At 38.6% G+C, this 27,458-nt stretch overlaps 1 protein-coding gene across 12 annotated transcripts in view; it reads left to right on the top strand.

Annotated features, from left to right (window-relative positions):
• Positions 1-27,458, top strand: part of ptprsa (protein tyrosine phosphatase receptor type Sa) — a 312,838-nt gene that overhangs the window by 226,797 nt on the left and 58,583 nt on the right. For 4 of the 12 annotated variants that reach the window (XM_078790398.1, XM_078790402.1, XM_078790399.1 and 1 more), the window contains 12 exons: positions 865-1,185; positions 3,964-4,157; positions 6,105-6,131; positions 6,960-7,077; positions 13,116-13,709; positions 14,707-14,801; positions 15,127-15,377; positions 17,139-17,226; positions 18,263-18,475; positions 19,593-19,756; positions 22,547-22,558; positions 22,840-22,955. In XM_078790398.1, the coding sequence (XP_078646524.1) occupies positions 865-1,185; positions 3,964-4,157; positions 6,105-6,131; positions 6,960-7,077; positions 13,116-13,709; positions 14,707-14,801; positions 15,127-15,377; positions 17,139-17,226; positions 18,263-18,475; positions 19,593-19,756; positions 22,547-22,558; positions 22,840-22,955 (2,193 nt within the window). The remainder of the gene's footprint in view (positions 1-864; positions 1,186-3,963; positions 4,158-6,104; positions 6,132-6,959; positions 7,078-13,115; positions 13,710-14,706; positions 14,802-15,126; positions 15,378-17,138; positions 17,227-18,262; positions 18,476-19,592; positions 19,757-22,546; positions 22,559-22,839; positions 22,956-27,458) is intronic. The other 8 variants (XM_078790401.1, XM_078790407.1, XM_078790400.1 and 5 more) reach the window with 5 other exon arrangements.

Below are 27,458 nucleotides of genomic sequence, written 5' to 3' on the forward strand. Positions count from 1 at the left end.
TGTTAGTGGGAGCCAGGTACGTATGATGCAGACATCGCCTGTTGTTATTATTTTTGCTTTCTGTGGAGTATCCTGCTTTTTCCATGTTTTCTTATGTTAACTGTTGCTGCACTTTATTTTTAATCATATGGGTTACAAAAAAAAAATTCATCTCCCAGTACCCCCTTACAGTTCATGTTACATATAATTTTTTTATTATTCTAAAAGTTTTGTTTTTTTTTTGTGGAATATTTATCCGTTTTCTCAGTTGTGAAATTTTTAAATTCCATAACGCCAAATGTAATAATGAACAGGGCTTTTTCTGGAGTCTATTCTCTTATTATTGATATATTAATACCATGTTCTGTGGCCAAAGTAAGCTAGGTGAGCACTCAATATACAGATTTATGTTTATTTTAAGATATTTTGGAAGAATTCTTCCATCCTCATGATACAAAAATAATAAGAATGCTGCATAAGATTCTACCTAAGCCAGCAAAAATCAGTATAACTAATGAAAGACATAAATATATATTGGGACACACGTCCAAGAGGAATTAAAATAGAAAATAAAATCATCATCAATAAAATAAAAAAAATAAAATAAAATACAAATAACTAAATTTATTGCCTCTTGATTCATTATTACACTATAAGCTTTTTTTTTTGTTCACATTTGCTTGACGATTATTTTTTGGTTTATTCCAAAGTTTGCATCCCTGTTTGTTTTTGCAATTTTATTTGTCTCAATTTTGCAAATTTCCTTTTATCATTTTCTTTATCTCTCCCATCTTTTGTATTTTTTGTTTTTCACCCCTTCCCCCCCCTTCTTTACCCATCTACCCGCCCCTTCCGTCTTCCTTTCTGTCCTGTCCACCTCGCCAGATCCCTCCGCCCCCCCTCAAGACATTAAATGCAGTAGCACCAGCTCCACCACCTTGCTGGTAAGTTGGCGCCCCCCGCCGTTGAGGAGTCAGAACGGCGTCCTGGCGGGGTATAGGGTGCGCTACCAGGTGGTGGGACAGTCAGAGGGCGGCGGTGACGATGTGGAGCCCATGGAGGAACCCTCCGTGCCCGCCACTGAAGAACAGGTGCTGCTGCAGCGTTTGGAAAAATGGACCCAGTATCGCATCACCGTGTCTGCCTTCACGGTTGTGGGGCCGGGCCCTGAAAGTGAGCCCTTAAACTGCCGGACCGATGAAGACGGTACATGAACGTCCCATGTGTATACTAAGTTGGTAGTTTCGTATTGTATGTTCGTTTCTTTGACCGATTTATAAATCGTACCACATAGTACTAACCTTCGGATGATACAGATAATTTTCCATGTTCATAAAAACATATCTAAAGAAACCTCTTAAACTCACAATTGGGAAAAATCGGGCTCCTCACTATTAAAGCCCAATTAACCAAATGTATTTTATTATCGTTGTACCGCCCCCATGTCCGGGCTTTATCTGCACGCCTTTTAACAGAATCCCATTGCTCAGCCGAGAGCCATTTAGCATTTATGGGTGCCCCCCCCCCAACCCCCCAAGCAAAGCCATATTTCTACACATTTATGGTCGCAGCAGTGAGCTGGAGGTTGTAGAGACAGATGTGTGCCCACCGAGCCTCGGATCTAACGAAAAGTAAACGCATGTTCCTTTTCATGATTAGCTAGTACTCGTAGTACTCGTAGTACTCGCGTCTCCTTGAATGTGACTTTCTCACAAACAAACAAAACAAATCAGGTGATAGCTCTGGGGTGTCCAAAGTGCAGCCCAGGGGCAATTTGCGGCCTGAATACGGGCCAAACTTTACACTCCAATACAGTTCTAATGGAAAAGTTATGAAAGGAAGAGTTCACATCCATCTCAGAACAGGAAAGTTGCATCACATTGATTTGTGGTGATTCCCACTTTTTGCTGGTATTCCATTCCAGGACCATCAGCCAATGGCAACAATTATGGATGTCTGATATTGACTTTCTTGTCGAAAACCGATATGCCGATATTGTCCAACTCTCAATTTCCGATACCGATATCAGCCGATACATACATTACCGCTCAAAAGTTTGGGATCACTTGGAAATTTTATTGGCCAGTCTGGGATCTGGCTTTTTCTTGGCAGTCCTGCTATGAAGTCCAGCATCCTGAAGTGTCCGCTTCACTGTTGATACTGACACTGGTGTTTGACACCTACTATTTAGTGCAGCTGCCAGGTGACCACCTGTCTTAAACTACACACTCTCACATATTTGTCTGCAGCATTTTTCTGTCCTTGTTAGACCCAGTTTGTGCTATTGCTAAGGATTTTTTTGTCTTTCGCGATTACAGTCACCCCTGGTTTAATTAATTGGTTACAGACCTGCCAGCGATAAATTAATTTCAACGATATAAGATTCCAAGTCAATAAATGGAATATTTTTGTAGTTGGAGCACGGAAAATCTGTTTATGACTTTGTAAATACGAGGGATTTATGTTGCCGATTTTGATACCAATCATCCATGAGTGAAATTGACCGATTCCGACACCGATCATATGGAATAATTCTTATTTGTTTCTTCTTGCACTGTTGTGCAGCGTTTTTCTGTCCTTGTTAGACCCAGTTTGTGCTATTGCTAAGGATTTTTGTCTTAATTAATTAATTGGTTACAGACCTGCCAGCGATAAATTAATTTCAACGATATAAGATTCCAAGTCAATAAATGGAATATTTTTGTAGTTGAAGCACGGAAAATCTGTTTATGACTTTGTAAATACGAGGGATTTATGTTGCTGATTTTGATACCAATCATCCATGAGTGAAATTGACCGATTCCGACACCGATCATATGGAATAATTCTTATTTGTTTCTTCTTGCACAGTTGTGCGGCGTTTTTCTGTCCTTGTTAGACCCAGTTTGTGCTGCTCTCTGAAGGGAGTAGTTAACAGCATGGTAAGAGATTTTAGTTTTAGTTTAGATTTTTAGATGGCTTTTCTAATCATCTATTAGCCTTATAAAATGATGAACTTGGATTAGCAGCCATACCAGGAGATTGATGCAGAGGACTGACAGTTGTTGATAGTAGGCCTCTATGAAAAAAATATACATCCTTCTTTGAATATCATCTGATTCATTTTCATTGTTTGTGAAATGGATGAAAAAATTTGTAAAATGGAAAAAAAAATGTTTGTGAAATGCAGGAAAATTTTTGGAAAACAAAGAAATTTGCAAGTGATCCCAAACTTTTGAGCGGTAGTATATGTAGCCTGACATATCTCCTGCGGTGGAATGAACACATACGTAATATTGGTTTTCAGTATGCGATTTCAAAAATCAGGAAAAAGCAGAAAGAAAACATGATTGTGAAAAAATTATACCGATATCAATTCATAATTATCGGTACCGATAACTATTGAGTAAAAATTAATGGGAGGCCCATGCCATCTGTTTTTAGATGAAATTCAGCTCCTGACATCCACGTAAGATGGCGTCCGTATGGCGTAGTACATAAGTTAAATAAGTTACATCATGTATATAAGTTTCACTTTTACGTCTGGTGTGTTAAAGGGCCACCGAACAAGTTGGGAAATCCCAACACTTGAAGCACAAAGACATAAACGTGTAGAAATATCGGGCTTTTTGAACAGTTTTACATACAGTATATGCTGTACATTTTAAATATATTAAATTTTATATTAAATATATAAAATTTCGGATCATTTTTACTAGAATTAGTGATGCAGCATTGGCATCGAACAGTACATTGAACTGTTCAGTGTCTTGTCAGATGCAAAGTATAATGGCAATATACATTTAATAAACAATATAATAATATTGTATGGCTGTCTTGACATAGTCTGTTCCGCATACAGCTAGCAAAACAAATTCCGACTACTTCCATAATGTTTGTACTACGGCATAAGGAGTAATTTATGGGCTGTTTATATTTATATATTTTTATTTATCATCGTTTAGCCTATACATTAACAATATGATTTAAATGTTATTTCTCCAGTTCCTGGCGGCCCTCCAAGGCGTGTGGAAGTGGAAGTCTTAAACTCCACGGCACTTAAGGTGATGTGGCGTTCGCTCATGCCTGGAAAGCAGCACGGTCAGATCCGTGGCTACCAGGTCCACTATGTCCGTGTGGAGAACGGGGAGTCCAGAGGACTGCCCCTGATCAAGGATGTCATGCTGGCTGATGCCCAGGTAGGACCAGCTCTGTGTCCTCCGTGCTTTTTGTTGCGTATTTGTGTATTTGTCATTGATAAAAGAACATATCATGTATGGAATGGTTTTAAAAAAAAAATTTTTGGAAGTCATCTGGGTTTTCTTCCCACCAGAATATTCATCCTAATATTACTTTTTCTTATACCAATCTAATCAAACTTCACGCTTTCTGTGCAACTTTTCCCTTCTTGGCTTTTATTAGGATTATCTGGACCCTTTTACTCCTGGCCGAATGTTGAGTCTGGGATGAAAAGAATAATAATTGGCATAAAAACATTTCACCACAATTTATTCATCCACAATAGCTAAAAATTTATCTTTTTTCTTATTGCTTATGATTTGTTTTACTGTTTTTACAAACATCTAAACACAACGCAACCCTACTAAAAATTGTGTGCACAGCAATAATTCAAATAGTTGTATTCCGAGTCACATAATGTAGAAATTAAAAAAATAAAATCTTGCATCTATGCATTATTTTAGCTGTTTGAAGATGAACTATATCAGCAAGTTGAAGTATTTGTCGTTTTAGAAATAAGGAGTTAGTATGTTCTCTGTAGGCGGCATTATGAATTATCCTGACTGGCCCTTTTTTGCAGTACATTTAGCGAGTGAAGATTGCTTTTGTAGTTATTAGCCCATATTTCCACACAATAAGTAAGATATGGTAGAACCAGAGAGGGATGAAGATTTCTGATTGAGAACAAATTGTTCAATATTGAAATATTTCTGTCCGCTTTATGTTGTACAGTAAAGTCTCGTTATATCGATATTCTCGGAAAAAATACCGATATAACCGGACTATCCATATATCCGATCCTGCGCCGAACTGCATTAAAAGTGGGCGGATCTTTGATATTGCATGTAATTTTCTCCTTGAGTTCATGGATTGCGTATCTAGCATGCTTTTGTACTACAATACATTTTGTACTACAGTAAATAAAAATAAACTTACGCTGTAGTGATTACCGGTTACCGGGACATAATTCACCCCGGAACTATCGATAGGGAAGGTGTTGCCACCCGGAGGGGTAGGCGTGTTTTCCGCTGTGTGTGCTGCACTCTGGTGGTGGAAGTGTGAAAAATAAAGTTGACTGGAAGCAGCCGTTCGCCGTGTTCTTTTTTGGTATTGAAATCCTTAAGCAAAGATTGATTTAAGCTGCTTTTGTATCGATATAAGCAGACCAAATTGAAAAGGGCATCGTAGTAACCGGATTATCATAATAACCGGGTATCGTACTAACGGAGCTAATTATATCATAAAAGACTAGAAATTTGCCGGGAAATGAAAATAGTATCGTAATAAGTAGTAATTCGTTTTAACCGATATCGATATAACGAGACTTTACTGTATATTTTTAATTTCCATCTACTGTGATACCCAGAAATTTATTTTCCTTCACCATAGATGAAAATATGAGCTTGAAACCTAATATTAACTAGTTCCCTCGTGATATAATGCACAGAAAAGGGAAATAAATATATTTCACATAAAGATTATGAATGATGTTTCCCCAGCAAAATGATACAATACTTAAATCACAATGCGAGACCTACAGTCTCACATTCCCGACATATCCCATTTTTTTGTTGCGATGACCTCACCATAAAAGCCTTGAAAGCCTTTCAAACCTCTAATAGCACTCCCGGCTCTTCCTATAGGTGATTTAACACCAGAATAACATCATCAGGGTCCTGTAGAAAAAGACCCCCGTCTGGGCTTGTCACAACACCGACTTTAAACAGCTTCTCTTTCTTCTGGCAGCACAAAAAGCAGCGACCCGCTTCTGATACCAACCTTCTGCACCCAAACCTTGAATTCCCCCATTTCTCACAATCCTATTTCTTCCCTTTGTGTTCTCTCCTTAAAAAAAAAAAACATTGCTATCTCACCTGCGCTCTCCTCTTTGGCGGGGGGGTTGTTAGTGGGAAACGGACGATATCGCAGAATATGTGAGTACGACGTTCCGCTTTTGAGTGCTTTTGTGAAGCTGGGAAAAAGGGAACAGCGGCTATTGCATCAGCCTGGCATGATTTGTAAAGTACTTCAGTCTTTGTAAGTTTGGGTAACAGCTCTGCGGAGAGGGTGAAAATAAAGGGTATCGCTTTGCCACGAAGGAAAGCAATCATGTCAGCAGCTGAAGTATTATCCACTGCCCGTTGTGCCTGGAATGCTACTTGCTGTGTTTTTTTTCAAATGTGTGTCTTGTGTTTTGTTTTGTTTTGTGATCCTTGAAACAATTTCATTGAATTTTTGGTCTCCCGTAGAAAATGACTTAGTTCCTTCTGTAGTGTTTTCAACTGTTTCATTTCGAGACCCGATGCATGATCATCATGACTTGAATGATCCCTAATTTGAAGTCTACATCAAAAAAAAAATCCTGGTTCATCTGCATTGCATGAACGCAGTACTTAAAGCTGCTTTATTTTTCATTGACCTCTCCCATCCGTCTGCCAGGCATTCATTCAAACATCCCCTCTTGAAAGATTCATAAGAATTGATCAGAAGGCGGCTCCCTTTCAAGAGAGCTAAAGGAAACATAATGGCTGATTTTAAAACTCCTTGTAAACAGTTAGGATGTATTCCGGATGCGTTTATTGCAAAGTAACATTATTGGCAGGAGTTTTTGCTAAAGGGATGCTTTCGAAGTTGTTGGGATTTTGCAGAACGGATGGTTTTCCAAAAATGTAACACTTAATGCAAGAAGGACCAGGAGAGAATCAGTTTCAGGTTCTTAAAGTTGGGCAAAAAGCAAATGTTTTTTTCAATGTTTGTCTTAGGAAATGGTTATCGGAGGACTGAAACCGGACACCACGTACTCCATCACGGTGGCGGCGTACACCACCAAGGGGGATGGAGCCCGGAGTAAACCCAAACTGGTGGTGACCAAAGGTGCAGGTCAGTGCAACTGTTACTAAATTCTTGTATTGTAGTCCCCAGTAAACCGCTAAAGGTCAGGAACAACTGGATCCTAATACATAAACATTCAGTCCGTGAAAACGAACAGAATCTGTGACGCCTCTGCGTATTTCTATAGCGTACATCCCAGTAAAATACTTTACACATGGCCAACTATAGTACCGACCGACACCCACAGTTCAGTGTCAGAGGTCTTCCTGTCCGAGCCACCTCCCCGATCCATTCCCAAAACCAGTGTTTGTCACATTTTTACATTTTCTCTGCTGTTTTTTGCATTGAACTGCCGCCTAAGTTGTCGTTCCAGCTGCTATCGACGGACTGTCAATGTGATGACCGTGGCTGAAGTCCAGTGTTTTGCTAGCATTAGCGATTTAGCATCGAACTACCACAGTGATGCACATTAGCGTTCAAAGTCATCAGATCTTAACTTTATTGCATTCCCACGTAGTATCTGCATTCGGGGGCAAGTATGAGGTGAAAGAAAGAGATCGGCGAACGGGGCGTCAATGTGCATTCAATGACCGTCGAAAAAGTAGGACAAGTCGCAAATCGCATTAAACATTCATAAACTTTGGAAATAGTTAGAGTTTTGTCATGAAATAATATTTACTGTAATATAATGATTCATTTCTATGTACCGTGTTTTCCGGACTATAAGTCACATTTTTTTCATAGGTTGGCTGTTCCTGTGACTTATACTCCAGAGCGATGCATGCATTCATGCATTCATTCATTCATTTTCTACCGTCTTCGGGCGAGAGGCGGGGTTCACCCTGGACTGGTGCCAGGCCAATCCCAGGGCACATATAGACAAACAACCATTCACACTCACATTCATACCTATGGACAATTAACCTAGTATGTTTTGTACCCGGAGAAAACCCACGCATGCACGGGGAGAACATGCCAACTCCACAGAGGGTGGAATTGCACGATAATCTCCTAGCTGTGAGGTCTGCGCGCTAACCACTAGACCGCCGTGCAGCCCGGATTAGCAATTAAATAAATCCAATCAACATAACATAACATTAACTTTTTTTTGTAGCTTTATGAATATAAGTTTAAATACAGAAAAGTTGAAATACACATAAATACATATAAATGATGAATAAAAGGAGAAAAGAACATTTAAGGTTACTTCTACCTTCACTGATCATCCGATTCTTGACGTGAACGTTCCCAGAGATCAGCACCTTCCTGTTTTGCCATGAGTTATTTAGGTCTTTCTGAAACTCGATAACCTCGAACGGAGCCAAAGAAAGCGAAGTGAAAGAACGAAGTGGCAACATTTTGATACGGAGGTGAGAAACACGATTGAATTCAACAAATAACTCTTGACAAATCAGGAAAACAGTTTTGAAGAGGAAGGTGTTGATCTCCCTGCCATATTGTGTCTTTGGGAACAGTCACATCTTCAGTGAAAGTCATCATTGATGACCATTATTGATATGATTTTAGAATTGTGTTGACATTTATGATAGTAAACCTCTGATGACATCACAGATGGGCGACGTTCTGCTGACTTCTGGTAGCGCTCTGGTTGACATTTTGTTAGCAAGCTCAGGATGCTAACTGTGATCAAATATACTTAAGAACGCAGTTTTACCAAGATGCAAAATTCAAAAGAGGCAAATAATAAATAATTTCCCAGGCTGAACCAATGTTTTGAATTACATAATAATAAATACAATGCCTAAAAATGATATTTTCCTTTTGACAATTTCTTGCGTTACCAATGAAACCCATCCATGAACCTTCTGCATGGACACACACTACATTAAAAGCAGATGGAAATAAAACATGTGATGGAGTAATGGATTTGTCTTGACCTTTTCAAGGTTAAAAAATATCTAATACACTTCAGTGTTAATTTATATCCACAGACGGAGTGTAGCCTTAAGACGGTCTATATGATGTGTCAAGGGCGGGAGCTCTGGGTGTTATTTGGTCAAGGAGCTCTGGGCAAGAAAGCCTTACCTCCAGGGAGCATAGGTAATTGACATGTGCGTACATGTACACCGTCAGACGTGCACAGCGGCAGTCGGTCTGTGTGTAAACGCTCGATGTGTTGCATTCGCGAGACAGGGCGGAAATGGGAAGGAAACATGATCCCGACGTTCTCAATCAGGCTGAGTGAGCGTCAACAGCAGGCTGTTAATACTGTGGCTTGATAGGAAACGTGCTAGGAGGTCCACAAAAAGGGATTGAACAAGAGAAGAGAAACTGAATTGGATGCAGAGGATGGGAAGCAGCGGGTGGCGAATGGGAGATGATTATGGGGGGGGCGGCTGGAGAACAGGACAGGGGAAGGGAGAGTGGATCGATGACCACCGAGGGACAATCAAGGTCCTTAAGAACCGCGGAATTATTCATGTACACTGCACACAGTCGCACACAAATAAATATTTATTTCTACCTCCAGTATTTGTCTTCGAAGCAGATTGCTCTTCGTCCGATGTCACCTTCCTCATTCCTCTTTTTTTTTTTCCAACCTGGTTGTCACGGTCTAAAACACCAAACAATGTATACCCCATCAACAAAACATTGTCATAATTTTTTAAAAATTATTTATTTATTTATTTACGGAAACAGCACCGCAGATCATGACAGTACCCCCTCCTCATTAAACAGTGATTGCCACACAGACGATCACTTTCAGCACTGAGGGATGCCTTTTCCACATAGCCAGTGCCTTTTTCACGCCCTTGTACAACCTGAGGCTCCATTGTTCCATTGACGGAAAAAGCACCGCAGATCATGACAGTACCCCCTCCTCTGTGCCGTGTATAAAACTACTCAGGTTTGATCCTCTCATGCCATTTTTTTTAAATTTGAATTTATATTTTGCATTGCTGGATCTTAAGGAGGTTCTAAGCAGATCATGACAGTACCCCCTCTTCTCATCTGTGTGTAAAACTACTCAGGTTTGATCCTCTCATGCCATTTTTTGTAATTTTTTTAATTTATATTTTGCACTGTTGGATCTTAAGGAGGTTCTAAGCAGATCATGACAGTACCCGCTCCTCTGTGCCGTGTGTAAAACTACTCAGGTTTGATCCTCTCATGCCATTTTTTTGTAATTTTTTGAATTTATATTTTGCATTGTTGGATCTTAAGGAGGTTCTAAGTGGAACTTAAAAAAAAAGATAAAATAGAGTTAAGACAAAAATGTTTTGATCAGCAATTCATTGCAAACAAGTTGAAAAAAAAACAGCCAGTGCCGTTTCACGCCACTGCACAACTTGAGGCTCCATTGTTCCATTGACGGAAACGGCACCGCAGATCATGACAGTACCCCCTCCTCTGTGTTGTGATCCTCTCATGCCAGTAACGTTAGAAGCCATCAGGAGCGTCTAGGTTACATTTTTTCTCCTCGGAGAATAATAACTTTAATAATAACTTTCTTCCACTTTTCAATGTCCCACATTTGGTGCCATTTTTTGTTCCGTAGAACTCGGACTTTTGAGGTTAAAAATGACTGTTGCGTCCAACCTTTTCGTCCGGCGTCCGGCCTTTCAACAGTTTGACCGCATTCAAAGAGAGAAAGCTTTTTAGCCTTTGCCATCAACACATTATGGCAATGTGAATACCTGACATACGAGAACAACGTTCGATCCGCGTTTGTGATTATTTTGGCTTTGAAAAACTGTTCTCTTAATCTTTTGAATGTTCTAAGATCCATCCGCCCATCCATTTTCTATGCCGGGGGTATGCTGGAGCCTATCCCAACTGACTTTGGTCAAGAGGCGGTGCACAATTTGGACTAATTGTCAGCCAATCGCAGGACACACATCGACAAAAAACGTTCTTACGGTCCAACAGTGCAAAGTGTAAATGCTTATAATTTTTCAACTGATAATAATAATAATCATTTTGCCCACTAAGCGAAAATACAGCCTTTGTTTGAGGTTTCTCGTGAAGTATAGATTATTTCATAGTCAATCTCACTGGCACATTCACACATTCAGCCGTCACATTAGCATTATATCTGATTTCATTTCCTTGATTAGGGGTGATCATGAAGCCAGAGTGGGTTTTTAAATGACATCAAGCTGAGCTTTCGTATGTGGACGACTCGAATTAGAAGCATTCGTCTCACCCAACACTCTACTGCCTCCCCCCAACACCCTTCCATTACCGGCAACGATCATCTTCGTCTTGGTCCAGTCGAGTGGAGACCATTAGCAAACGGATATGAATCATATATCACAGAAATATGTTTCTGTGTTTACTTAGCAGGAATTTGAATTCATACTATATGCAGGCATATGGGCTATACGCTGCCTCAAAATCTTAATAGCTTCTCCAAATTACCGAGTTCCTCGATAATTATGTAACAGTGCACTACTGGATTGGTAACACGAGACCCGGATCTGCTTCCATATTATGAAATCCATTATGCAGAAAGAAAGGAAATGGGAATATCTAAATGTATTTCTGTACACAATCCAACTATGCCTTCTTTATACCGCTTGTCCTCAGTAGCGTTTCGGCTAAACTGGAGCCCATGTCGGTTGACTATGCGAGAGAAGCGAGATACAAAGATAACACGATATACTCGAGGTTACAAATTAGTTTTCCTCATGAGAAAAAAAAATATTATAGAGGGCCGTACCAACAGGCTGAACTAAATTACTTTTTATATTAATTATATCCCATTATAAAAGCAGAAAAATCACATTGTTTTGACAAGATGCGACTGCTAGGAGTAAATAAGATTATTAAAATACGCTTAGCAAAAAACATAATTTGTCACGGAGAGAGTAATGAGGTACAATTTAATAAAAATAGCATGCAAGCGGACAAATCAATACAACCTGAACCTCGAGTAAATGTCTGACTGTTCATGCTAAAATGTTAATTAATATAGGAATCCATATATGTGAGGGGAACAGTAATCTCCTGTGAGGGACAGCGAAGGTCAGACTCACATGCCTAGACACGCAAGGCTATTTGAATCAAGTGATGAGCATGTGGAGGACTTGTACATGAAGAACTCTGTTAGCATATATCGTTATAGGACCTCATATGATGATGGCATTTATTTTACCATTTTGATTCACTTTGTGAAAAGGCCAGGGAGCTGTACACTACCGCTCAAAAGTTTGGGATCACTTGCAGAAAAAATACATTTTCCTGCATTTCTCAAACTATTTTTTTCCATTTCACAAATATTCGTATCCATTTCCCAAGCAATGAAAATGAATGAGATGATTTTCAAAGAAGGATGTATATTTTTGCATAGAGGCCTACTATCAACAACTGTCAGTCCTCTGCATCAATCTCCTGGTATGGCTGCTAATCCAAGTTCATCATTTTATAAGGCTGATAGATGATTAGAAAAGCCATTTAAAAAAAATCGTAACTAAAACTAAAATCTCTTACCATGCTGTTAACTACTCCCTTCAGAGAGCAGCACAAACTGGGTCTAACAAGGACAGAAAAACGCTGCACAACTGTGCAAGAAGAAACAAAGAAGAATTATTCCATATGATCGGTGTCGGAATCGGTCAATTTCACTCATGGATGATTGGTATCAAAATCGGCAACATAAATCCCTCGTATTTACAAAGTCATAAATAGATTTTCCGTGCTCCAACTACAAAAATATTCAATTTATTGACTTGGAATCCTACATATATAGTGGAAATTAATTTATCGCTGGCAGGTCTGTAATCAATTAATTAAACCAGGGGTGACTGTAATCATGAAAGACAAAAAAATCCTTAGCAATAGCACAAACTGGGTCTAACAAGGACAGAAAAACGCTGCAGACAAATATGTGAGAGTGTGTAGCTGGCCCAAAAACATTTCCAGTGATCCCAAACTTTTGAGGGGTAGTGTACCGAATGATTATCTTAGATTATCTAAGTTTTTAATTACATGACAGCACATTAAAGGTACATATGCCAAAGTATTCAAAATGTGTACATAAACTGAATAACTTTTCATAGGACATTATGCATGAATCTGTGACCTGTACAAACAGGTAAAAATCTATTTGTTTTTGTCCACAGTGCCCGGTCCACCCATTTTGTCAGTGACCCAGGAGTCGGAAACATCTGCTCTGGTTCGCTGGGACCCTCCAGACCTGAAAAATGGCATGGACCTGCAAGGTTACAGGCTCCAGTTTGGTCGGAAAGATGTCTCACCTTTGGCCACACTAGAATTTTCACCCCAAGAACGACAGTACTCTGTTGGCAACATCCACCGGGGGGCCACCTATCACTTTAAACTGTCAGCCAAAAGCAGAGGGGGCTTCGGGGAGGAAGCCGGTGTGGAACTCATTGTCCCAGAGAATACGCCAGGCGGATATCCCCAAATAACCGAAGGCTCCAATGTAACATGTTGCTCCGTTCAGCTGTCCTGGTCTCCACCGGTTCTGGCTGAGAGGAACGGTGTCATCACAGAGTACACTTTGGCCTACAAGGAAGCTAGTACCCGAGGAGCGCCACAAGAGCTCCGATTGCCCCCCAATCTGTCCAGCTACGTGCTCAACAGCCTCAAACCAAACTCCGCTTACGATGTGAAAATTCGCGCACACACCATTGTAGGTCCCGGGCCCTACAGCCCACCTATCCAGTATCGGACGGTGGACAATGATGCAACAGGTAGGGTTTGCCTGTTTCTCTCCCGAGCCGGTTGCCAGGGGGTTGGGAGTTTTTGCAAGCTCACAAAAAGCTACCGCACCTTCAAAGCACCTGCACTGTTCCTCAAGAAAGAAAATTAGCATTGAAATGTTTTCCGTCGGATACTCACTTCACTAACCCAAAACAAGGTAAACCCAGTAAGTCAGTAAGTCGTAGTCAGTCATTGTGAGGGAAAGGAGAGCAGCCTAGCATTCAAGGTAAGTGCTTTATCGTCAGACAGTCATCCAGTCATCCTTGCAGCCCTTTTTCCAGGCACACTCACGCAGCTAATGCCATCTCACACCCCCAATTTTTTTTTTTTTTTTTTACAAAGGTAGGGCTCTTTAGGCAAACCCAGTCACAGTGAGTGTTGGGCTGGGATTGGTTCCTTAGTTTGATTTAACGGTTTTAATATATTGCTACCTTTGTTTTGTTTTCCTTTTTGATTCTGCTACCCACTTTCCCTGTCCCACTGAGGAACAGCCTGTGTGGCATGGTACCCCCCCCTTCCCAGATGCACTACAGGGGACTGTTAGCATGCTGTGTTTGGGTCTGTCCAATGCCCACTTGGCTGCATGTCAGTAGTGCCAACCCAGAGTCAGAACTGTCGGAACACTTAAGATTGGGATTGCTAGTTTTTCATTGCCAAAGTAGTTTTATATGTAAAAATAATAATAATAAAGTAGTGAGGTTGGTTGGTACTACAGATGTGAGCGCGCCAGTGGGCACACCTTTTGTAGTCCGTGGGTTTGTCCTCTCATGAGTCTTGCGTGGTATGTGTCTTAACCAACGGCGTTGTCCTTCTCACAGCCAATAACAGCTCACCGAATTCCACTCACTCTTCAAACCAGAGTGGCGTTGCAGGGGAACGACAACTCTTATTTTTTTTAACCAATCTGGATCTCCTTGTGGTTTAAAATGTACTCTTTACTGAAAAGATGTTTTTTTTTTGTTTGTTTTCTAATTGCCAACTCAACAGATGTTCCGAAGAATTTTACCATCAAGTGGGCAACCAAGACCACAGTGGTTCTTGCGTGGAAGTTTTCCGAAAGCAGGTCCCCGTACAAATGCACGGTGAGTTTGACAAAACTTGGGGGGTCCAAACTTTTTTCACTGACTTCATATTCTGACAGTACTAAGTACAAAACAGTCAAGTACATACAGTGTTATAGTTTGTACGCCCCTGAGTTAGTGAATAGAAAACTGTACCCACAAAAATGCAAACTTGGAATTGCCTGAAATCATATGGAATGCTGGGAAAAATTGAGTTCAAGGTGATCTAAGTGATTGGTGATTGGTTCATACTATGTAGCCATCACATAGTCATCCATCACAGTCTCTTGATCTTCACCTACTGTCAATCACCGAGTCAAATTCTGAAGCGTCCATTGAACCCTAGATTGACTACAACCGTCAGAAGATGGATGTCGATGCCAGGCAGCTGAAGGTCTTCATTACTGGGCTGAGGCACAACACCACCTACGAGTTCAGGGTGACCTGCCAAGAAAGCATGGACGGTGGACCAAAACATCGTGTGGTTGCCAGGACGGCACCACTCATCCTGGTCAGGAAACCGAAACTGGACATCTACGCCGAGCCTGACAATATTCTCACCATGTCCTTTCCACCGATCGATGGCAAGGATGTCAAGTGAGTACGCCATTCTGGGGACACTTGAAATGGGATGTGTGGTCGTGGTTTCCGGTGACTTTTGGCATGAGATCCAGACATTTTTCTAAAGACAACCCCCTTCAGTATCGGCCGTTTGAGACCATGTTGACTGACCTTTCAAGGCACACGGAATATTGTGTTTTATGACTATGCAAACACCAAAGCTGCCATTTTTAATCAGAAAAAATCAGCAGCAGAACATAGCTAATCGAAACATCTATAATCTAAACAACTATACCAACATGAATAACACAGGCCTTGACGCTCGCTTGCTCGTTTTTATGGCTTAAATTGCTCTGAAGTGAAATCCATTTGTGGGGAGTTGCATCATTTTTTTGTGTTTGTGTTGTTTGAAATCGGCACTCAAGTTTACAAAAACGTATAACTACATCTTTGGTATTGAATTTGTTAAGTTAGCCACTTATTTTTTTCACAAATCTGTCCAAATCTGTTAGTCGGCACAGCCTTTTGTTGTAGCCAACCGAGGGACACAACAAAAGGCCAAAAGACGGCACCTACGGCACATGAGGTAAATGGTGGTCAAACCAGATACCCGCTTGTTTTTGGACACCAGTAAAAGTGCACATTTTACTGTGGCCTTTTGTTGTGGCCACCCTAAGGAACACCAGTGCACTAATCATGCTCTCTAAGAGCATCTATCAGCATCTTGATATGTCACAATTGTGACGTGGATGGCTTATCTTAGCAAATGTGCTGATTAAAACAGATTTAGACAGATTTGGGAAGAACATTTCAGAGAGAGCAGCCTTTTGTGTACATTTCATATTTGAGTGCAGCTCATGAAAAATAAGAGTGATATACACTACCGCTCAAAGGTTTGGGATCACTTGGAATTTTTTTGGGTCAGTCTGAGATCTGGCTTTTTCTTGGCAGTCCTGCTATGAAGTCCAGCATCCTGAAGTGGCCGCTTCACTGTTGATACTGCACAGTTGTGCGGCGTTTTTCTGTCCTTGTTAGACCCAGTTTGTGCTATTGCTAAGGATTTTTTTGTCTTTCATGATTACAGTCACCCCTGGTTTAATTAGTTGGTTACAGACCTGCCATCGATAAATTAATTTCCACGATATAGGATTCCAAGTCAATAAATGGAATATTTTTGTAGTTGGAGCACGGAAAATCTGTTTATGACTTTGTAAATACGAGGGATTTATGTTGCCCATTTTGATACCAATCATCCATGAGTGAAATTGACCGATTCCGACACCGATCATATGGAATAATTCTTCTTTGTTTCTTTGTTTCTTCTTGCACATTCGTGCAGCGTTTTTCTGTCCTTGTTAGACCCAGTTTGTGCTGCTCTCTGAAGGGAGTAGTTAACAGCATGGTAAGAGATTTTAGTTTTAGTTGTTTTTTTTTTAGATGGCTTTTCTAATCATCTATTAGCCTTATAAAATGATGAACTTGGATTAGCAGCCATACCAGGAGATTGATGCAGAGGACTGACAGTTGTTGATAGTAGGCCTCTATGCAAAAATATACATCCTTCTTTCAAAATCATTTCATTCATTTTAATTGTTTGTGAAATGGATACAAATGTTTGTGAAATGGAAAAAAAAATTTGTGAAATGCAGGAAAATGTGTTTTTCTTTGGAAAACAAAGACATTTGCAAGTGATCCCAAACCTTTGAACGGTAGTTGTTATATTTTTGTTGAGTATCATTTTTAAGAGAGACAGTTTTCTGTTCCCTCAAACGTAACATGGTGCTATTTTTCCCCAAGGAATTTCTATGTGGTTGTGGTGCCGTTGAAAATGACTTCGGGGGCTGTCAAGAATCTAAAGACTCCTGATGAGATGGACATGGATGAGGTAAGGATGGAAACAGATAAATCCAAGGGATTGTTGCCAATATTATCTGGAAGGATTCGTATGTATAAAGTATGCTACAATGACAAAAAAACTGAACTTCCTGTGTTAAGAACTAGCAGATTGTGAATGCATTTTGTTTTTTTTTAGTTTATAGTTGGCAAACTGCACTGTAAACACAAAAAGCAAACATGTCTCACTATGCTAATTTCCTCTGAAGCAAGCAGAAGACCGACTTACACTCATTGGCTACTCTCACCATAGCTCAAGGTCACCTTGAATGCCAGATCTACAGCAACCAGTCCTATTGGATTTGGGATTACGTTCCTTCCCTGCGCTCAGTGCCTGCCGCTACCTGCCGTTTGTTATTAGTTGTTGTGTGCAGTTTGTGATCAGTTGTGTGCAACAATTAATTATTATTAAATATAATTCAGTTAGTTTAGATCAAGTACAGCCGTGCATAATGTTTTCACCAAAACTGCTTTTATTGACAAATTAGCAAATTTAAATAATAAAAACCACATATAGTTGGTGGGCAGACAAATGATTTTTTTCAGATTAAAATGAACAAAGCATTATTAGAGCCCTGTAGACATGACAAAACACGACTATAGTCACATTTATACTTTTTATTTACAAAATATTGCGCAACTGCAGGGTCTTGAGACACATGCTAACTCGCAAACTAGAGAGCTAGCGACCTAAACGGTAGCCTTCAAGTTATTTCCTTTCAACTTAAATAGCCAAAAACTTACCACTTCCACATGGATAGGGAGGATAACTATTAACAGTTATTTAACCTTTAACATGAACATGAATTAAACGTAATAATTTTTTCTGGGTACATGATACCATACAGCATCCGTATCAACATTAAACTTTCATATCAAGGCAGGGGCCTCAAACTAGTGTCCTGCGGGCCACATTTGGCCCGCGGGCCGCGGGTTTGAGACCCCTGGTCTAATGTGTAAATCTAATTTAATTTCAAAACAGCCCAACAAAAGCATAAAAACTAACGGAAACCCCTTTGGTCAATCAGCTGCTGCGGGAGGTGACCCCCAAGCGGCGGTCCCGGCGTCAGTTGGCTCAGCTGGACCAGAGGAAGCCTTACATCACGGCCTGCTTCCGCCAGCTTCCCTCCAGCTTCACCGTGGGCTCTGACCATCGCCAGAGCAGCTGTGAGAATAAAGCTCTCGAACCTGGTCAGGAGTACGTCTTCTTCCTCATGGCTGAACTAAATGCTACCGCTGGGGTAAGTATGATGCTTTCAGACCATTTCTTCTTGGGTCGTGTGCCCTTCAGGGTGGTTTTGTTTTTGGGTTTTTTTTTTATTATTATTATATATTTTTTTTTCTTTATTATTTTTATTGTAAAATATTTATTCCAAGATTAAAAAAAATATTTATAGGCCTAAGTAACAACCTATTGAGTGTTATTGACCTGTCACAATATTTTAGGAACCTTATACAATCATAAACTTATGATTGCAACGTCATCATGCTAGTCATGAATGCAGTTATGAAACGTATGAGAATTAATTATGTCTTGTTTGTACACCACAGATTAAAATTTTGGGCTTCCTTTACCCCCCTGCTTTCATTTCAATCCTGAATCTTCATAATAATAATAATAATAATAAATAATAATAATAATATATAAATATAATAATAATAATAATAAATATATTATACATATAATACAATATACAATATAATATTATTAATAATAAATATATTGTAAATTATAATATATTTAAATAAAAAAATAAAAAATAAAAATTTAATTGGTTTGCTAGTAATGATCTGGCATAATAATAATAATAATAATAATAATAATAATAATAATAATAATAATAATAATAATAATATTTATTATTATTATTATTATTATTATTATTATATTTAAATATAATTCTATATATATATATAATTATGATGATTATTATTATTATTATTGCTTTGCCAGTTATGATCTGGCATAATAATAATAATGATAAAAAGTGGTAGAAAATTAATGAATAATAATAATAATAATAATAATAATAATAATAATAATAATAATAATAATAATAATAATAATAATGTATATAAATATAATAATTATATATATCTAATTCTAATCATAATATTATTATTATTATTAATAAATATAATATAGAAATATAATATAGAAATGCTCTGAGAACGCAGCATTTCATCTATGTACTGTTTATAGACCGCAGACATTTTTTTACATTTTCAAGTAGGCCCGAGTTGGTAACGTTCGGTAACCCCTGTGCTGGTGAATCCTACATGCAAGAGTTGTGTAATAACGAATCCAAATCATTTTCAGCTGTTGTTTTTAACACCCGCCTTTCTTTTTCACATCAGAAAATGTTTGCAACCAGCCCTTACACTGACACGGTCATGACTCCTTTGCTGGTGGACCCCCAGCCAGTCGAGACGGGCGGTGATGGACTCATTTGGGTGGTCGGTCCAGTCCTGGCTGTTGTCTTCATCATCTGCATTGTCATTGCAATCCTCCTGTATAAAAAGTGAGTTGTCTATTTGTATTGGTTGCATGCATTTGGATCGTTATTGATGTTATTTTTTAAAAAAATAACCAGGTTCAACCTCAAATGGACCAATTGGATGGCGTACAATTGATTTAGTTTTGCAGCGTTTTTTATTAGAAATCCGTATGGGGAATTTGGTCTTTCATTTGCTGATGCAAGCCCATATTTGATTTTACAAGTGGATCTAAGTGAACATGTTAGGTAATTGGGGCTTTTCTTTCTTGTCTACCAACACACAGCGAAGATCTTTTCATCATTTGATGTTGAACCAGTTATTTGCAGGGTTAGTTGACAATCTGACGACTGGGATGTAAATGAGAGGCTGCATTTTGAAAGAGGGGCTTATTGTGTATTAATGACTGCATGCGACGCAAAGCCCCGACTGCATGGCTGCATGCAAATGTAAAAAAAAAAAATTGAAGTCGTGGGAAGTGAGGAGTCAGAGAAACGAGAGAAGATGAGATTCTTTTGAGATGTCAAGGGTGATATTGCGAGCATGACTGAAATATATACAAAACCGAATTTCAACCAAGGTTAGGTTATAAAAATCATATCAAAGTGTGCTTTAGTAATACATTTACATGACTTGAATTAGCTTCATTTTTATGAAACATACATTTGATACACTATAAAGTGCAAAAATATCGGGACTAGCTCTGGTCTAAATCTAAATATATAAATGTATTGAACTACTCCAAATGTGTATATTGGCAGAAATTAACCTTCATGTGGCCTGCAGAGGATCTGAATGATGCTGCTTCTTATGCACCATGTAGCTTGTGGAATATTCCACATTTTTCACAGAGGGGTGTAATGTGGAAACCTAGGGACAAGGCTAAATTTTGAATATTTTTCAATATATAAATTTAAAGTACAGTTGGGAGTATCACAAATACTTGAAAAGACATATACCGCGGCTTTTTTTTTTGAGATGGGTCGATCATGATCTCACATGTCAATCATGATCTGTATCTCACAATGGCCAGTACTCAATATAAGAGTCTGACTCATGTTGACGTTTTACAAATAACAATAAAGTCATCACACCGTAACTTAACACTGAAACGGTATACCTTCTAAATATACCAGCATGTACCAATTGGAATTTCATTTTTCCCCTTGAGCACATATTGGTACATGTTTGTATATTTGTGTAAAAATACAAACATGCACCAATACAGGTTTAAAATGTTACTGCTTTTTTGCATTTTAAACTCACATTGGTACATTTTTGTATACATTTTTCAGGTGTGCATTTTGAGTGTTAAGTTGCTGTGTGATGAGTTTAGTGTTCTTAGTAAGATGACGCCACGAGTCAGTCTGTTACATTGTTATATACAGCAGATTTCCAGTGGGTTGACGAGGTTGTTTTGAGTGCACTGATAGCTTGTGATATGCTCCTGCCAAATAAAGAGCTACCGGTGCCTTAGTGACTTGATAGCGGCGGGGTATTTCAACAATTAGCAGTAGTTCTAAAATTGGAATTTAGCCATAAATTTTAAAGTTAAAAAAAAAAAGTAGTTTTGTCCGACCTTGCCTTACCTCCGCCGTGGTGGTTAGGGAGCGTAACAAACATGCACCAATACAGGTTTAAAATGTTACTGCTTTTCGCATTGGTACATTTTTGCATACATTTTTCAGGTGTGCATTTTGGGTGTTAAGTCGCTGTGTGATGAATTTAGTGTTCTCAGTAAAATGACACCACGAGTCAGTCTGTTACATTGTTATATACAGTAGAATGATCTCCTGCGATTTCCAGTGGGTTGACGTGGTTGTTTTCAGTTCACGGATAGCTTGTGATCGGCTCCTGCCAAATAATGAGCTACCGGTTCCTTAGTATTTCAACAATTAGCAGTAGTTCTGAAGTAAATGAGATGTCTTCAGAATTAGAATTTAGGCATAAATTTTAACGTTTAAGAAAAAAAGTAGTTACGTTAGTTAGGTGATAGCATTTCTGAAGAATTTAAATATCTATATTTCACGGGAAAGTGATTTCAGAAACGGGGGACAGGCAAGAAATTCATTGAACAGGCAATCAGATCAATATGCAGGTCACTTTGCATAATAAAAAATTGATATTTTACAGATAATTTTTGGGGACGCAAATGGGACCAGTTGGGTGGGTGGACTGGCCTCTTTCTAAGCTACAAGTTAGCATTGTGAAAAGTGCCGAGTGCTGTATTATTTTTTAAGCAGGTTGCTACCAGCAATCCAAGAAGATATTGCTACTGTCAGACGATCCCTGTCCGACCTTGCCTTACCTCCGCCATGGTGGTTAGGGAGCGTAACATCTCTCCTTGAATCTCTGTCTTTTTTTTCTCTCGTCTCTTTCTCCCCCCCACCCCCTCCTCCTCCTCACACTACCGTCCCCCATCCCACATTCCCCTCCCCCCATTCCAATCGCTCCCTGGTGAGTAGTGCTTCCCAGCTCTGCCCTTGGCCCTGACTTTACCCTCTTCTCCATTGTCTGGAGCCCCCACGTTACACACAAACACACCCTCATACTGATACACAGACATACTCACGAGTACTCAAGTGTACACAAATGTTTACTTCCACGGAAAACATGTACACACACACACATAGTCACCTCCTGCAAATGCTAATGAGCTTTATCCGGCAATTTTTTTCGGGCCTGGCGACGACCCTTATGAATCTCAAACTGCTCTCTATTGATTTATCTCTCTTCTACCCCCCCCTTTTTTTCCTTGTGTGTTTTCACCATCTCTATGTATTTATTTGACTCCTATTGCTTTCTGTGGAAAACAGCAAACCTGACAGGTAAGGCTCGGCTGAACTCTATCGCTTTTGACAGGGGAAAGACGATGTAGGCTGCCTCGGCAGAGAAGATGCTTTTAATTAGCGTGGCTCAAGCACGTTCTTGCAGCTTCTCAGCTCCTGATTTGCTTTCACTCACATCTTTCAAATATTGTCGAGCTGTTTTCTTTTTTTTTTTTCTTTTAAGCTCATTAGCGAGCTTGTAGACTCTTTTTGCTGTGCGCATTTTGAAGTTCTTTGTTGTACATTCCCGCTTTTTCTTTTATCTTTTTCTGACTATCCAGTCGCAAGAGGAAGGAGTCAGAACCGCGCACAAAGTGTCTGCTGAACAACGCAGACATCACACCCCATCATCCGACTGACCCTGTGGAGATGAGACGCATCAACTTCCAAACTCCTGGTACAGAAAACACCCCCACGTCACTCACTCGAGTACAGCTAATATTGTTTTTTTTATATTGTTTTTTTTTCAAAAGTTTGGGATCACTTGGAATTTTTGGGGCTTTTCCTTGGCAGTCCTGCTATGAAGTCCAGCATCCTGAAGTGGCCGCTTCACTGTTGATACTGACACTGGTGTTTGACGCCTACTATTTAGTGCAGCTGCCAGGTGACCACCTGTCTTAAACTACACACTCTCACATATTTGCCTGCAGCGTTTTTCTGTCCTTGTTAGACCCAGTTTGTGCTATTGCAAATAATTTTTTTGTCTTTCATAATTACAGTCACCGCTGGTTTAATTAATTGGTTACAGACCTGCCAGCGATAAATTAATGTCCACTATATAGGATTCCAAGTCAATACATGGAATATTTTTGTAGTTGAAGCACGGAAAATCTGTTTATGACTTTGTAAATACGAGGGATTTATGTTGCCGATTTTGATACCAATCATCCATGAGTGAAATTGACCGATTCCGACACCGATCATATGGAATAATTCTTGTTTGTTTCTTCTTGCACAGTTGTGCAGCGTTTTTCTGTCCTTTTTAGACCCAGTTTGTGCTGCTCTCTGAAGGGAGCAGCATAGTAAGAGATTTTAGTTTATATTTTTAGATGGCTTTTCTAATCATCTATTAGCCTTATAAAATGATCAACTTGGATTAGCAGCCAAGTTTAGTTTAGTCTTGTATGACCTATTTTGTCTTATTATGTTTACTATATTGGATAATATGAGTATAAAGATGAATATGGGGTGTCATTTCATATTTAGAGGGCTTTCATAATGTTTAAAATTGTATTTTAGAAGGTGGTAAACAGGTTGTCTATGTCTTATATGTCGTATTTTGTCTTATTATGTTGACTATATTGAGTAATCGAAGTATAAAGATGACTGTGGGGTGTTATTTCATATTTAGAGGGCTTTCATAATGTTTAAAATTGTATTTTAGAAGGTGGTAAACAGGTTGTCTATGTCTTATATGTCATATTTTGTCTTATTATGTTGACTATATTGGATAATAGGAGTATAAAGATGGATGTGGGGTGTCATTTCATATTTAGAGGGCTTTCATAATGTTTAAAATTGTATTTAGAAGGTGGTAAACAGGTTGTATATGTCTAATATGTCATATTTTGTCTTATTATGTTGACTATATTGAATAATAGGAGTATAAAGATGAATGCGGGGTATTATTTCATATTTAGAGGGCTTTCATAATGTTTAAAATTGTATTTAGAAGTTGGTAAACATGTTTTCTATGTCTTATGTGTCGTATTTTGTCTTATTATGTCGACTATATTGGGTAATGAACTTGGATTAGCAGCCATACCAGGAGATTGATGCAGAGGACTGACAGTTGTTGATAGTAGGCCTCTATGCAAAAATTTACATCCTTCTTTCAAAATCATCTCATTCATTTTCATTGTTTGTGAAATGGATAAAAATGTTTGTGAAATGTAGAAAATTAGTTTTTCTTTGGCAAACAAAGAAATTTGCAAGTGATCCCATACTTTTGAGCGGTAGTGTATATAAAATATACAGGCGATCATTGACATTGGGAGACGCTCATTGACATTGATGTTTTCTCCCCCGATTTCGGATCAACATTTGCAATACAAATGACTTTTGTAATTATTATATTAGATTCCTCACACACTTAATAAGCCACATCGTAACTCGAGTCTGCCAAAGTGATCCTTTGTTTCAACTCAACAGTACAGGTTTTGAATAAAATTCAGCCGGTCCTTTTCTGCTGTTACAATCATGTGGAACAAAAACAGGACCTTGAAAAAATAATAATACAATAAACAAAAAATAAATAATTCACAACATGGCACAAAAGATAATTATAAATAATATTGTTTTTTTCACAGATTGAATAGTATTTCAATTAAACCACGTAGCAATCATTGTTTCATAGTTCATGTACATATCCACTTTGTCATTTAACATAACAATTATTACGTAAATGAAAACAATTATCGATGTGACAATACAGCCGAAGTCAAGGCAACGCAGAGAAAACCTAATTGGATGAGAAGATTTTTTTTTTCAGTTCATCATAAAATAGTTGCAGCAATAACAAGTCCTTTTTAAAGGAGTTCTTTTGGAAGCGTTTGCATGGAACTAGCCTCTACAAATTATTGGATGTATATCCATCTTATAGCTGGGTTGGATAATAAAAATTAAACAAATGCAGTTTTGCATTTCATCAACAGCCAATCAAAAGGGATCTTTGTGACTGTATTGATAAAGATACATGTATTGTTGGACCCTTACTTCTCACCACTAATCAATGATAATGTAAATTTAAAGATTTATACACTACCGCTCAAAAGTTTGGGATCACTTGCAAATTTCTTTGTTTTCCAAAGAAAACATTTTTTCCAACATTTTTTTTCCCATTTCCCAAACAATGAAAATGAATGAGATGATTTTGAAAGGATGTATATTTTTGCATAGAGGCCTACTATCAACAACTGTCAGTCCTCTGCATCAATCTCCTGGTATGGCTGCTAATCCAAGTTAATTACCCAATATAGTCCACATAATAAGACAAAATACGACATATAAGACGTAGAAAACATGTTTACCATCTTCTAAATACAATTGTAAACATTATGAAAGCCCTCTAAACATGAAATAACACCCCACATTCATCTTTATACTCCTATTACCCAATATAGTCGACATAATAAGACAAAATACGACATATAAGACATAGACACCCTGTTTACCACCTTCTAAAATACAATTTTAAACATTATGAAAGCCCTCTAAATATGAAATAACACCCCACAGTCATCTTTATACTTCGATTACTCAATATAGTCAACATAATAAGACAAAATACGACATATAAGACATAGACAACCTGTTTACCACCCTCTAAATACAATTTTAAACATTGTGAAAGCCCTCTAAATATGAAATGACACCCCACAGTCATCTTTATACTCCTATTATCCAATATAGTAAACATAATAAGACAAAATACGACATACAAGACTAAACTAAACTTGGCTGCTAATCCAAGTTCATTGTTTTGTAAGGCTAATAGATGATTAGAAAAGCCATCTAAAAATATAAACTAAAATCTGATACCATGCCGTTAACTACCCCCTTCAGAGAGCAGCACAAACTGGGTCTAACAAGGACAGAAAAACGCTGCACAACAGTGCAAGAAGAAACAAAGAAACAAAGAAGAATTATTCCATATGATCGGTGTCAGAATTGGTCAATTTCACTAATGGATGATTGGTATCAAAATGGGCAACGTAAATCCCTCGTATTTACAAAGTCATAAACAGATTTTCCGTGCTCCAACTACAAAAATATTCCATTTATTGACTTGGAATCCTATATCGTGGAAATTAATTAATAGCTGCCAGGTCTGTAACCAATTAATTAAACCAGGGGTGACTGTAATCATGAAAGACAAAAAAATCCTTAGCAATAGCACAAACTGGGTCTAACAAGGACAGAAAAACGCTGCAGACAAATATGTGAGAGTGTAGTTTAAGACAGGTGGTCACCTGGCAGCTGCACTAAATAGTAGGCGTCAAACACCAGTGTCAGTATCAACAGTGAAGCGGCCACTTCAGGATGCTGGACTTCATAGCAGGACTGCCAAGAAAAAGCCCAAAAAATTCCAAGTGATCCCAAACAGACTGTATTTTGTTACAAATGCAGATACCATTCCAGTTTATTCATCACGCACCCACTCACATGAATTGCACCATTATATTATTATCCCTTTTGCACATCTCAATCTTGCTTTTTAATTATTTTGTAATTAATTTGTGTCTACGTATGTATATGTACCATGAGAGCTAATTTAAAATTCCTTGTTTGTGTAGAAAAAGCTGATTCCGGGATGGGATGTTGGCTTCTGTCGCGGAAATTCACTATGGGAATCGTAGTAGTTTTAGTCATAAATTAGCCTCATCGTAGTTTAAGCTGCAGGGTTCAAAGCGTGAATCCGGAAATTACAATTTTTTGCATCACATCACATAGCAACAATGGTGCATTCAAGGACCAACAAACAAAGTGTCTATTATTATTATTATTATTATTATTATTACAAAAAATCTGCAAATCACAAAAATACAAAGATCCACTTGAATGCAAAACATCTTTTGTGTTTGATGGAGTTTCTTTCACAAACACGAGCATGGATATAAAAAAAAGAGAATATATTTTTTAATAAACAATAAATAACACCACCAAAAAGGTGTTAATTAGTTAGTTCACACTTTTAGCTTGCTGGGATTTAAACCACGTTGATTGGACTGTTGATTGGCTCCAACAATCCAACTGTCAGTTTTCGAACCGCGTAGGTCAGGGGTCTCAAACTCAATTTACCTGGGGGCCACTGGAGCTAGGGTCGGGGCAAGGCTGGACCGCATCAGGTTTCCCCCCCCCCAAAAAAAAAAAACGCATTTATTAAAAACAGAAAAATATA

Source organism: Doryrhamphus excisus, linkage group LG4 (genome assembly GCF_037039965.1).
Source record: "Doryrhamphus excisus strain RoL-2023G ecotype Guam linkage group LG4, RoL_Dexc_Guam_v1.1, whole genome shotgun sequence".
NCBI classification, from domain to species: domain Eukaryota; kingdom Metazoa; phylum Chordata; class Actinopteri; order Syngnathiformes; family Syngnathidae; genus Doryrhamphus; species Doryrhamphus excisus.